The sequence below is a fragment of the Balaenoptera physalus genome, assembly GCF_965194825.1.
Source record: "Balaenoptera physalus genome assembly, chromosome: 20".
Lineage (NCBI taxonomy): Eukaryota > Metazoa > Chordata > Mammalia > Artiodactyla > Balaenopteridae > Balaenoptera > Balaenoptera physalus.
The window spans coordinates 59,586,745-59,600,381 of record NC_138901.1 but is presented as its reverse complement, the minus strand read 5'-3'; the positions used below and the strand labels follow the sequence as shown (position 1 = coordinate 59,600,381).

The following is a 13,637-nucleotide window of genomic DNA, read 5'->3' as shown; positions in this document are numbered from 1 at the left end:
AAAGGAAAAGCGTTGTAGATTAGGTCAGTTTATTACGTATCTGCCTGCTAATCACTGAGCACGAAGCCTCAGCAGGAAATCATATTGTCTCCAAGTGAATAACAGCTTTACAGCAATTTCACAATGAAAGAAATGGGGGTTCTCTCCAAGCTGCTTACTCACTGCATTGTTTGAGGGAAGAGGCTGCGGGGAGAAACATAAACAGGGCACCTGCAGAATCTGCAATATTATGACACAAAAATGAACTCTGTGTGTGTGATGTGTCCATGTGTCGTATGCGGTGTTGTGTGCACACTGTATGTATGTACATGTGTGTGGTGTGTGACTGTGTCTGTGTAGGCACAATATGTGTGGTGTGAGTGTGGCGTGTGTATGTATGTGTAGTGTTGTGTGCATACGTGCAACGTCTGTATGTATGTGTGAGTGTGGTGTGTAATGTGTATGTATGTGTAGTGTGTGCATATGTGCAGTGTATGTATGTGTAATATATGCAGTGTATGTGTAGTGTTGTGTGCATATGTGCAGTGTATGTATGTGTGTAATATGTGTAGCGTGTGCATATGTGCAGTGTGTATGTGTAGTGTTGTGTGCATATGTGCAGTGCCTGTATGTGTGAGTGTGGTGTGTAATGTGTATGTATGTGTAGTGTTGTGTGCATATGTGCAGTGTACGTATGTGTGTGTAATGTATGTGTATGTATGTGTAGCGTTGTGTGCATATGTGCAGTGTGTACGTGTAGTATTGTGGGCATATGTGCAGTGTGTGTGTCTCTGTGAGTGTGGTGTGTGTGTATGTGTGTACTGTTGTCTGCATATGTGCAATGTATGTATGAGTGTGGTGTGTAATGTGTGTGTAGGTACGTGTAGCGCTGTGTGCATATGTGCAGTGTGTGTGTCTCTGTGAGTGTGGTGTGTTTAATGTGTGTGTGTGAGTGCATGCGCACTGAAGCATGGAGCAGGAAGGCAGGGTGAGGGAAGGAATCAAGAGGCAGCTGAAGACTCTTTTCCCCTTTGATTTTTGACTGTTGCTTCAAATTGCAAAGATTTTATATACTTTTGGGATTTCCTTAGTAAGGCCCTTTCATGGAATGGGAATTATAATTTTACCCAAATGACTTATTCAGAAAAAAAGACCTAGAAATCATGTGGTAAAAATAGTGTGTGCAAATGCAGGATAGAGTGTGTCAGGACAGAAGAAAACCACAAAACCAGTGTGGGACCCTCAAAAGGGAGGTGAGGGAGGGAGGGAGGGGAAGAGACCTTTAGAATCGCTGGGAGACGGCTGAGTTTGGTGGAAAGACAGTACTTGGAACCCTGTGCCCCTGGGTACCGGGTACCAATCCCAGGTAAACCTCGCTGAGCCTGTGACTTTGGGCAAGTTCATTTATGTGTCAGACTTAATGGTGCTCATTTGTTAAAGTAAAGGTTCTTATATCCAGCTCTTACGAAGGTTTTAAGGCTGCAGTTCTGGCACGAGACAGGCTCTTGAAAGATGTTAGTTCTTTCTTGGTCTATTCTTCCTTTCCCTCCCAAGGGCTGGCACGCTAAGAGATTAGCTGCGTCGTGGGGATGGAGAGGAGGAAGAAGAGGAGGAGGAGGAGGAGGAGGACTGCGGTTTGCGGAGAAGGCAATTACTCCGCGTGCCGCTGCAGACAGACCTGCAAGAGGACAGCACCTCGGGCCACGCAGGCCCTGCCCCACCTTCACTTAGCAGGTGCCCAGAGGGGAAGCATCAATCTGCACAATAAAACTTTCTTGTTTCAAAGAGCAAGAGCAAAAGAGCAAAAGGAAAAAAGCCACACAAATCAGAGGGAAAGAAATGAGAATGATGGAGATTAAAACCCAGCCCTAAACAACTTAACCCTGGACATGAGCAGGCAGAGAGGGAAACGCACTGATGTCATTTTATTAACATCTCGGGGGCCACCAAGTGTACAGAACGGCAAGAAGTATAAGGCCGGGTTCATGCTAATTCTTGCTGGAGAGAAGCAGATTAATCTCATTTCAAACAGGCATCGATCACAGAGATACACAGAATGTTAACTAAAGGGCAACATGAAATATGCCTGGAGCCGATCGATAAGTCTGTGTCCCACTGCACTGAGCTGAGTGGGTAAGAGACGGGGGAGCCGGGGGCCAAGGGGTGAGCCTGAGCAAATGTCTGGGAGATGAAAGATGAAAGGGGAGAAACACCAGGACAAGGGAAAGGAGCAGCCATGGGAAAAGGGAGACTCAGGTAAATGGAGGGTGTACAAAGAGCCAAGAGAAACTGAAAAAGAGAGAGCGGAAAACAGGGAAGGGGAAGGGAGACCAGCAGAAAAGGAAGGAAGAGGGAAAAGGGAGGTGGAGGGGAAATCGGTGGAGAAAAGAAGTGGTGGAATTTGGCCTAAGAGCAGAGAAGTGAACCAGAGCCAGGGACCGAAAATGGAAGAGGGGAAGGAGCAGGAAGACAGAGGGCAGGTGACATTCAACTCATCTTCTAATTAAACTGGGGCACCTTCTTTTTATGCTCCTGTGCCCTTGATTCAGAAAGAAAAAGCAGTCTGAGAGCAGACTATTGTGAGGGTAATGACTCCAGGGAGACTGGTGGCCTAGGCTGCTTATTTTTACTGAATAAACCCAGCAGATTAGGCGCCCCAGCATTAGGACAGCTGTCTATATGCAAAGTCCCATCATTAGCATGTGTGCAGCGCCAAGGCCGCAGCCCAACAGCCTTGCAGAGCTGAGCACTGCTTCCTGGCCTCCGGGTGAGGACCATCCTCAAGGCTGGAGAGCCTGCACACAGTAAAGGCACTTGTCTGCCATGTTCACCCTGGCGGCCAGGGGCAGGGTGGAGCAGGACAGTGTATGTCCCCTCTGGTTAAACGACAGCAAAGGGGCTGGTGCTGGAGAGGAAGGGATGGAGTGGAGGGGGAGGAGAGGGGAGGCTGCTCGTCAAGAGCCATGGTAGAAACGGCTGCAGAAAAAGGACCCATTTAGGATGAAGCTAGATATCAATTATTTACACTCTCTGTGATCCCGGTGAAGGATTTAAGGTGAGCCTTTCATAAGATCTAGCGTCTCACTTTCTCGATTATACATTTTGTCTCTATTCCCTCTCCCGTCTTAGTTCCCTGGAGAATTCCTACTCCAGTTTTGAAATTTATTCCCTCTTGTGCTCCCACTTTCTCAGACCTTCTCTAGGTTAGAGACCCCTCCTTCTTGCTCCCAATAACATGCCAATTTTGCTTTTTTCATGGCACTTAATACACCTCAGTGAAACTTCCTGATTCTGTGTCTTTCCATCCCTGGATCTCCTCCATCTGTCTCTACCTTCTCCTGGGCCATGGCTACTGGCCCATGGGCTTCTTACAAACAAAGCTGTACCCCAGCCACCGTCCTACCTCCAGGCCCCAGCTCAGTGCCTGGTGCATGGTGCATGGTGCCTGGTGCATGGCAGTGCTGGGCCGATGCTTTTTAAGCTGGAATGAACAGATTCAGTCTCACTCTCTCCTATCCTCATAATCCCATGGTTTGTGCCACTTATCACAACCTCCCCCAATATAGCCCCTCTCTTTTTCCCAAATCTCTGCTGATCATGGCTAGAAACATGATTCTGATTCCTTCTCAGTCCCGATTGCTATTGTCTTAATCTTGAGCTTGACCCTGAATTTCCCAAATTAGTTTTAGGACAAGTATTTATTTTGTTTTATTATGCCCACTACTCTCCCTGCAAAGTTCAATCAGCAAGTACAGAGCTGCAAAGTGTGAAAACACCTGTTAACCACACTAAACTCTAAAACAATCAAAAGAGAAAGCCTCATGCTTTCTCACCTTGGTCCTTAAACTAACATTCATATTAACTTTTAAACAACTGCGGGAGGGGAGCCACAACTTTGAGCAAAAGTCATGTTTCTTTTGCACAGGGATTCATGCTAGTCTTATAGTTTTCAGAGCAACCTTGAGGGTGGGAGAATGGAGTTCAAAGCAGTGGCTGTGTGGGAATGGCCAGCTGCATCCGGGTCAGCTCGCTGGTATTTTGCATGAGATTTCTAGCCAGAAGATTATGGGTAATTTGAAAACCAATTGTATTTGTCGATTGATTCCTTCGGCCTTCTTTCTGAGTCTATGATCAGAATTTCCTAAATTTCTAGTATGATAGAACTACCATTACATGATGACCAATCAAAATAGTTATTGAGGGCTTCCCTGGTGGCACAGTGGTTAAGAATCCGCCTGCCAATGCAGGGGACTCGGGTTCGAGCCCTGGTCCGGGAAGATCCCACATGCCGCGGAGCAACTAAGCCCGTGCGCCACAGCTACTGAGCCTGCGCTCTAGAGCCCGCGAGCCACAACTACTGAGCCTGTGTGCCACAACTACTGAGCCCGTGCGCCTAGAGCCCGTGCTCCGCAACAAGAGAAGCCACCACAGTGAGAAGCCCGTGCACCGCAATGAAGAGCAGCCCCTACTCGCCGCAACTAGAGAAAGCCAATGCACAGCAACAAAGACCCAACACAGCCAAAAATAAAATAAATAAACAAATTTAAAAAAAAATAGTTACTGAATCATGGGTTTTTCCAGCCAATGGCGGGGGGGGGGGGGGCAACCACCATGTTGTCTTGGACCTTTTCTTACCCTGTTTTTTGTTTTTTACTTTTTCATTTTTTATTTGGTCATCCTATAGGCAGACACAAACATGTAATAAAGAAAAGAAAGGCCAAATTTTGATCTAATAATACAGCATGGGAATTGCAGATACATTATCATTCTCTTAGTGCATTCTCCATACACAAAATGTAATGAAAAGGAGAGATAAAAGAAAATTTAGGGCTTCCCTCGTGGTGCAGTGGTTGAGAATCTGCCTGCTAATGCAGGGAACACGGGTTCGAGCCCTGGTCTGGGAGGATCCCACATGCCGCGGAGCAACTGGGCCCGTGAGCCACAGCTACTGAGCCTGCGCGTCTGGAGCCTGTGCTCCGCAACAGGAGAGGCCGCGATAGTGAAGGGGCCCGCGCACCGCGATGATGAGTGGCCCCCGCTTGCCGCAACTGGAGAAAGCCCTCGCACAGAAACGAAGACCTGACACAGCCAAAAATAAATATAAAAATAAATAAATAAATAAGACCTGGTGTAACCAAATTAATAAATAAAAATATTAAAAAAAAAAAAAAGAAAATTTAATTGCCATTAGAGAGTAAAATAGGATTTCCACTTACATCTTGAAAGGCAGCTAGTCTTAAAAATTAATTCATTTGATAAATGTTCAAGTTTCTTCCTCACTTTTTTTTTTTAAATCTTAAATACTACACTTTTAAAAAAATTCAAGTACAGCTGATTTACAATGTTGTGTTAGTTTCAGGTATTCAGCAAAGTGATTCAGTATACATATACATATACCCATTCTTTTTCAGATTTTTTTCCATATACGTTTTTTTCCGTATTACAGAATATTTTTCCATATTACAGAATATTGAGCAGAGTTCCCTGTGCTATACAATAGGTCCTTGTTGATTATCTATTTTATATACAGTAGTTTGTGTATGTTACTCCCAAACTCCTAATTTATCCCTCCCCCCCAACTTTGTTAACCACAAGTTTGTTTTCTAGGTCCCTGGGTCTATTTCTGTTGTGTAAATAAGTTCATTTGTACCATTTTTTCTAGATTCCACATGTAAGTGATATCACGTATTTGCCTTTCTCTGTCTGCCTTACTTCACTTACTGCGATCATCTCTAGGCCCCTGCATGTCGCTGCAAATGGCATGACTTCATTCTTTGTTATGGCTGTTACTTTTCGGATCCCTGGACGGCTCCCTCCCGCATGGAGCCGGGGGCCTGACAGAACGAGAACACTCACCTGCACCATGCCCAGTCGCCCCAGGAAGCCATCCAGTCGCACGAAGACCAAAGAGGACTGGAAATCCCACTCCCGAACTTCCTGGTTCTCTTTGAAATAAGAATGGAGATTCTCCCTTCTGTCCTGAAACACCCTCTTAAAGAAGTTCAAGGTGTCCACGACCACTTGCAGTTTTCTCTGACTTTCTTCCACCTCACTTCTCAGGAGGTCTTCTGGGCTGAGATACTTAGAGGCCTGGAGGGCAGACAGGTTAGTGGCACTAAGCCTGGCTGCAGGAGCAGGACGGCCCACAACTCTGCCCAGCCCACAGCTCTCAACTGAGTAACTGCCCAACCAACGTTTTTCAGAAGCCTAATATAGGAAACGTCAGACCTCATCCTCAGTTCCACAGGTAGACTGGAACCTGGGTTCAAGCCACAGTCAGTGATTGCAAGTGACCAAACAGAGACAAGGAAACACAGTGAGACTTTCCTTGGGCTAGCTGGGGCTGGGCAGGTGTCCTTTCCAGGTGTTTCGTTGTGACTCATTGGCTTTCTATAGTAAATTCAAGTGCACAAATTCTTTGAACCAGAGGCTTGAACCTGGAAAGCTGTGAGTCTGAATCCACTGGACAGCTATCTTCACCACCACAGGGAGGGGCGAAAATAACTGGGCCCTTGTGACCTCATCCAGGCCTCACTGTAACCCAGGACTGAAGCCAACCTTACCTTGGACTTCTGAGATAAATGAGCCAATAAGTTATCTTTTTGTTGATGCTAGTTTGGGTTGGGTTTTCTTAGACTTTCAATCGTAAGAGTCCTGGCTGACAAACATGCAGTGATGGAACATCGCTGGTCTAGGAGTCAAACAATTAGCTTCCGGTCCTGGGTTGGGTGACCTTTGGTGACTCAGCTAAACTCCCTGAGCTGTAGCCCTCATCGTTAAATAATAATAGTAAATTAACAAGATTCTCCCTGCCCACCTCGCAGGGTTCATCCACAAATGACGGGATGTCACAGCACTTTGTAGCCTTCAATGTGCTCCACAGATGTGACTTATTTTTAGTTACTCTTTAAACATGCTCATTGTTTTCTCATGGTCCCAGCTCCTCAGAGGTAAAAGGACCCAATTTGGGGGGGCAGATCACCCAAACCTTGTTAAAGGCCTCATTCTGTTTACAGGTGCCCTCCTCAAGGTTTACGCTACCCTGGTTGGTGCTACAGGGGTCCCTAAGGAGGACAGAGCGTGTGAGCCAAGAAGCTGTTTCTACATAGCTCACGGGCAGTGAGTTCTTAGCACGTGGGGGCATGATGTGAGCCTTGCCATACAGGATCACACTGGAGCCTCACAGCCACCCAGCAACTCTCCGAGGCAGGTCCTCTTCTTCCCACCCTTGCACAGAGGGAGAGTGAGGCACAGGGCAGGTGAGCGACTCACCCAGGCACACACAGCTGACAAGTAGTGATGCGGGATGTGGCACGGGGACGCCTGACTCCAGAGGCAGCGTTCTTAGCTGCTGGGCTTTGCTGCTGACCTAATAACAGGCCGTTAAAATCCTTAAGGAGGTTGAAATTTACCACCCCGACCCTGCATCTGACCCGGGTCCTCCCAAGGATCCCAGCAGGACTGAGAACACCTTTGTGAGTTACTGGCTGTGATGATAAAACAATTCAAGTCTGAGAACCCTTTGGACCCTAATTATTTCCCTGCCCTGAAAACAATGGACACTTTATTCTTCTCATGACTCGGAGCCATCCAGCGAGAGGTTGGGGAATCCTGGGCGCAAACCTGCTGGACCAGAAGGTTGCAGATCTCCTGCAGCAGCACCATCAGGCGCCCGGGGCAGCGGTACAGCTCACATGTGGCCCAGATCAGGCAGACCACGTGCAGCAGAGGCCACAGCCGTGGCTTCACCTCGGGAAACTCCAGGCTGTCGAGCGTTTCCAGGTGGCGGTGCAGCGGCACCAGGTGCGTGTGGATGTCCCGCGCCTCCATCAGAGCTGGAAGGAATTGGAGACGATGGTCACCTTCCTGGCTTGAGGCTCACACCTACGGAGCGGAGCCCTGGGGCCTGGGAGTGAAGGATCTGCAAAGCAATGGCTGCAATCTCTTCCTGCGCTAAGGGAGCAGAGAGGGCTGGTCCCTGAAAACTCTCTAGCTCTTATGAGGAAACACTGAAAACAGAAGAGCCCTGGGCAGCTGGGATAGTGGTCTGAGGAGGCTCTCTTATAAAACTCCTGTATCTGGGCCTCTTCCTGGCCCTCCCAGCCCCAGTCTGGTGCTCTGCCTGTAGAAGACGCTCAGTAACTGTTTGCTGTTTCCTTTGCTGCTGTTACCTCCAAGGCAATACAAGATAGATGACAGAGGACAGGTTTTAGAGTCAGAGAGATCCGCCTTCAAATTCCGATACATCAAATGTATGACCTTGGGCATGTTTAACCTCTCTGAACCTCAACAACAGGCTGAACAGTAACTAATTTAAAGGTTTCTCATGAAGGTCTGAGGGCAGCACACACAGAATCTTCATACACAGCTAGCTCAGTGCCTGGACCAAAGCAGGCGTTCCATACCTGGTAACGTCTCTGATAAATATTTGCTAATAAAGAATCTCACGAAGCTCTTACGGAGGAGAAGTCACAGGGAATACAGAAATAGCCCAGGCTGATTATGGAAAGGTTCTGCTGGTATTCAAAGCCGGAAAATCTCCTGCCATTTCCTTTGAATGCAGGCAAGGAAAGAGAGCGGCTTCCACCAGCCATCCTGTGGTGGCTGAGAGGGGAAACCAGGAAAACCAGTAGCTCTGGGCACTAATTCTGCAGAGCCACTTACAGGGAATGCAAAAGTCCACTGAACAAACTGAACGGGAAGGGAGGGTTTATAAAGGCTGGTTCTTTCCTGGGCAGATAACCAGGCACTGTCATGTGACAGCAGATGGTCTTGGGTTATATCATGTGGATGAAGTTCTGCATTCATCCTAAAGGCAACTCAAAATATATATATTACTGTATTTAGTAAGCAGTTTCAATATGCCAGGCACTGTCCAGCTCACGAGACATATACCAACTCACAGAAAACCCTGTGAGGTAGCTTTACTACGCCACTTTATAAGGAAAGACATTAAGACCTAAATAACTTGCCTAAACTGTGAATCGGCCACCCCCGCCCAGCTGAGTAAAAGGAAGATTATACCCCAAGTTTATCATGTTGAAGCCCTGGCTTGATGGCCGTGGGGCTCACTACACACACGAGTTTGAGAGGTGTACTTTATATCCCAAATGGACTTGTGGGAAGGACTATGTGAATCCAATTTTTGAAGTCGATGTCACGGTAAATTGATTAGAGCAGCGATTCTTAAATGGGGGAACTGATGGGAGTATCAGAACCACTGTGGGGTGGGGGGGGTGTCAGAATCCAACAGCCACTCCAACGAGCACACGCTCGGGCTTTCACATGGGCCTTGAGGGAAGAGAAACTGAGACCACTGTGCCAGAGGAGCTTCCTTTTTATGTTATATTTTTTAATAAGCAAAATCTCCTTTAATCATACAAATAGGCACGCCCCTGATTTTTAAGAGCTCAACGTTTGAGGGCCAGCTCATCTATTCCAGGGTGCAATCACCTTGGCTCACAAGCCAAATGAAGACAGAGATGAACAGAGTTAGGCACACAGCTTTTAAAAAATGCAAATATAGGGACTTCCCTGGAGGTCCAGTGGTTAGGACTCCGCACTTCCATTGCAGGGGGCCTGGGTTCAATCCCTGGCTGGGGACCTAAGATCCCACAAGCCGCACAGCACGACCAGAACAAAACAAAACAAAACAAAATTCAAACATAAACCCCAGTTGCACAGGGATATCTGTGGTTTGCTGATAAATCTTTAACAACAAGCCCTTCTGGGACAAAAGCCTTGATCTCAAAAGCCTTTAGCATTTGCCAGTTTCTGGGGTGTAAATACTCCCAATCTTCCCACCATGTCTGATCTCAAGCTACTAACTTGATGTCACTGAGTGCTAGGGAGGGTGCTTTGAAAAGGGTTCCGTACAGTGGGCTCTCTTGAGAAACTGTGAGCCAGTCCACATCAGCTCCAGAGAACCCCTGGCCTTTACTTCTCTCCACACACATCCACCTACAAATATCCTGGACTGGCAACTGGGCCGTACTGTGCCAACCCTGTTCCCTAGTGGCCAGAGGCGAGAACTCCCCACTTAGTCTTTACTGCCCTGGTCCTTTCCCCTCCAGGGTATCTCTACTTCCGGTTTCCAAGGTTCTTCGTTGCCCAATCAATTCCACTTCACACAATCTTGCTCCCACACATTTTCCTACATCCTTTTAACCTCCTTCTTTATTTCCCACGTGCCCACTAATCCAGGCCTATCTCTTTTCCTCTCCTTCTCTTCCATCCATCTGTAAGCCAAAGAACTACCCTGATTGTGACTGATAAGAACAATGCACATAGTATATCTGTGCAGAATAAAGACAGATGCTCTGAAATGAGAAAATCAGTTGCAAGCTTCTAAAACATTTTTATTCTCCATAGACCCCACCAATATTTCTGACCAAGTCTCTACCTGGCAACTCTAATCAAAATTTCTTTTCTTCCATCATCGGGATTGAGTCATATATTTCAAGGATTTCTATTTTTACAGTGGTGTTTCTCTGGGACTATTATGATGATATTGTTTTTTCTAACTTCTTTTCATTGCTGTCCTATACTCTTCTGCAAACAACTTTTAGAAGCTGGCCTGGGGAACCGAATCTTTTATAACTATTAATCAATGTGAATGATTGTACTCTATTAATCTATTAATGTGAAAAATATATTTGGGGCTCTAAATAACCAACTCATAAATATACTTTTACTATATGTTTTATTTCAGTCCTTTGCATAGCTCCTTTATGATATTTGTCATGACTGCCTACAACCTGTTGTATTACTTCATACTTTTCTCTAAATTGACTCTCACTTTAGCCTAAATAAAATCATATAAAATGAAAACTTTAAATCTCTACTATAAATGGAAAACTTGTATCATGTGCCAAAAAAAGTGACCCGTTAGCACATTTTAAAATACACCTGTCCATACATCTCCCACAACCATCTCTCACACCAGCAGTGGTACACATATCACTTATGGGGACACTATCTCATTTGAATTGGAGTATAAATTGGGAATAACAGTTGATTCCTCTGGCACACAAAATCTCTCAGAGAAGCAATAAACTGAGACCCCAACAGGGACCCCATTCCAAGCCAGCTCTAGATGCTGGCAGAGCAGCCTCCAGGATGAGATTTTAGGGCCCGGAAGGACCTCAAAGACCAGCTACCTAAGCCAGTTCTTCTCTGTTATAAAGCGCATGCCAGAAACTCCACCACTGGAACTTTCATTCCTTTATCTGAGTGGTTTCCAAACCCTATGGGAGAAGGTGGGACAGGGGATCCACCAATGGGCTCTGGACACAGGACACTCCCTATTTAGCAGAGCAAATACACCTTGGCAAGTTTTAAATTTTGGACTCACATAGGAGATTGCATTGAAGGAAAGTTCTGATAGAGAAAAAGTGTTTGAAAATCACTGCTTAGGTTAAGCTTAAATTATATGAAATTGCAAACACCTTTAAAAGCACATTCTGACCTACAATACACTGAAGAGCTGGGAGGAGTTGTGATAAGAGAAAGGAAAGAAGCAAAGTGCACTGATGAGGAGAGAGGGAGCCCTGAAAAATTTTACCTCTTTCTAATTATAGACTTTGCTGGATTTGCAGTTTTGACAAGGGCCGATCTTGTCTGGTGCTCAGATGGCCAGGAAATTGCAGTCCCATCTGACAGTAGGCGCAAAACAGGCAGAATGGAGCTAGAAATGGAACAGAGACTTCCCGAGGAGCCAGGGGGTGGAAGGAGGTAAACTGCAGAGACGAGGGATCACAAACCGCAATGGCCAGTGCGGTGCAGTCAGTAAGGAACTTCTGCCTACCCCACCTTACAGCAGCCCAGGGAAGCAGGCGGGAAGTGTGTGCACTGCTCCACGGCACACTCGAAAGCTCAGAGAGGTGAGGCGACTCTGTCAAGGGCACAAAGCACTGGAAACGCAGACAGAGCACAGGGCAGCTGCTTCCCTGACTCTGCATTTGGCCTTCTCACCCCAGTGCTAGCCTGTCTCAGGTTGGAGGCTATGAGGACTGGAAGCTGCTGAGATCAGAGAGGAAGACAATTCAGCATAAATACGAAATTTCAGTCAATTTATGAAAATACGTGCGGGTCCTCACCTGCTACAACATCTCTGAACATGGCTTGGAAAGCTGGGAAGTAGCTGCTCTGAAGCTTGTCCAGAAGCCCCGCCATGCCCCTCACCTTTATCGTTCTCAGTTGATTATAAATGTATTCCAGATCCTCAGACCTGCAGCACCAGGAGAAGAGTGAATCCAGGTGAACATCAGGAAACACACGTCACGCTGCGATGACCCACCCTTAGACAGAGAGAGGAAGCCTGCCTCAGGGTGCTTCCGCAGAGGCCTCTGTTCCCAGAGCAGTGAGGGCCAAAGCCTGAGTCTGGAACACAGGTTCAGAGGGGCAGCTCCAGGAGGCAGCAGCAGGGAACACTGCTGTGACCATCTGGTGGCTCAAAAGCTTGGCAGCTGGAGGTCACTGGCTCTTGCAGGAAGGTTTGGGGCGGGGTGAGAGAGGTGTCAGGGCATGGCTGCTGGAGGAGGGCCCCGCAGTAGGTCAGCAGAATGGTCAGAAACCAGGCAAAAGGATGGGGCATCTCAGCACGGGGTGCAAGTGGAACTGGAGCCCTACAGGCATGCCTGGTCACATGACATGCAAGGACAGGGACGCCTGCCTCAAATATCTGTCTGTCTCCTTTTGAGTAAAAGATTAATCAGCACAATGATAAATAGGAGCAGGGAAATGGGGAGGAAGAGGGGGAATGAGCAAGAGCAATAATTAGGTCCTTCTGGAACCTGTGGGGCTAAGACACAGTGGACGATGGACTAATGACCGCCTGGAACCTAGGAGACGCCGTTCAGTGGTGAACTGCCAAAACCCCTCTCTTTCTCCAGATCCTACAAAAAATGTGTGCATACTGACTGTCCAAGGAGAAGTGAGTAGAGAGTAGAAAATATGAGAGTTAATTAATTTTACCTGTAATTGAAAGAGCCTTTGAAGAAATGCCAGAAGATACACTGACAGTAGCTCAAGAAACGAGGCATGACTATTGAACCTTGGGGAAAGTGTCACCTCCCAATGCACAGAAGAACTGCATTGACCCAAATGACACTGAGCTGTCTGCTCCAGGGGTGATAAGAGATGCCTGGGGGTGGGACCAGACTCAGTGGCTGCCTCCCCCAGCCCATTATCCTCTGAGAGACATCTGCTCCCCAGGGTTTGAGCCTGTGCCTACCTGCTCTTCCAGAACTCCAACTCCACCTGCGGGGTGGGATTCTCCCCCTGTAGGAGAGGCTGGGAAGACTCCCTCTTGAGCACCACCTGGACTTGGTGGCTCCACTGGATCACTGCAGACTCAATGGCATACATGACTGACTTATCCATAGAATCCAAGCTGTGAAAGACACAACAGATCTCCTGGGACACTGGAAATAGATTAACTCTGGGTGTCCCCCAAAACAGAATCCTGAATCTTTTAAAAACAGGTGGGAAATTCCATTTAGTCCAAGCACTCTTAACTTTTCGTTGGATAACAGGCTCTAATGAGTAGTCAGTGAAAAGTACAGATCTTCTCCTCAGACAAGCTGCTTATACATGTGTGTATACAGTTATTCATACACAATTATTCAAGATTCAGAGGCTCGCCAATATTCTGAAGG

The 13,637-nt window shown here is 47.0% G+C and overlaps 1 protein-coding gene across 1 annotated transcript in view; it reads right to left on the bottom strand.

Annotated features, from left to right (window-relative positions):
* DNAH9 (dynein axonemal heavy chain 9) overlaps positions 1–13,637 on the bottom strand; it is a 310,542-nt gene that overhangs the window by 275,517 nt on the left and 21,388 nt on the right. Inside the window, exons 3-6 of the mRNA XM_082440696.1 lie at positions 13,214–13,372; positions 12,078–12,208; positions 7,603–7,814; positions 5,836–6,069 (exon numbers count right to left, since the gene is read on the bottom strand). Coding sequence (XP_082296822.1) covers positions 5,836–6,069; positions 7,603–7,814; positions 12,078–12,208; positions 13,214–13,372 — 736 coding nt within the window. The remainder of the gene's footprint in view (positions 1–5,835; positions 6,070–7,602; positions 7,815–12,077; positions 12,209–13,213; positions 13,373–13,637) is intronic.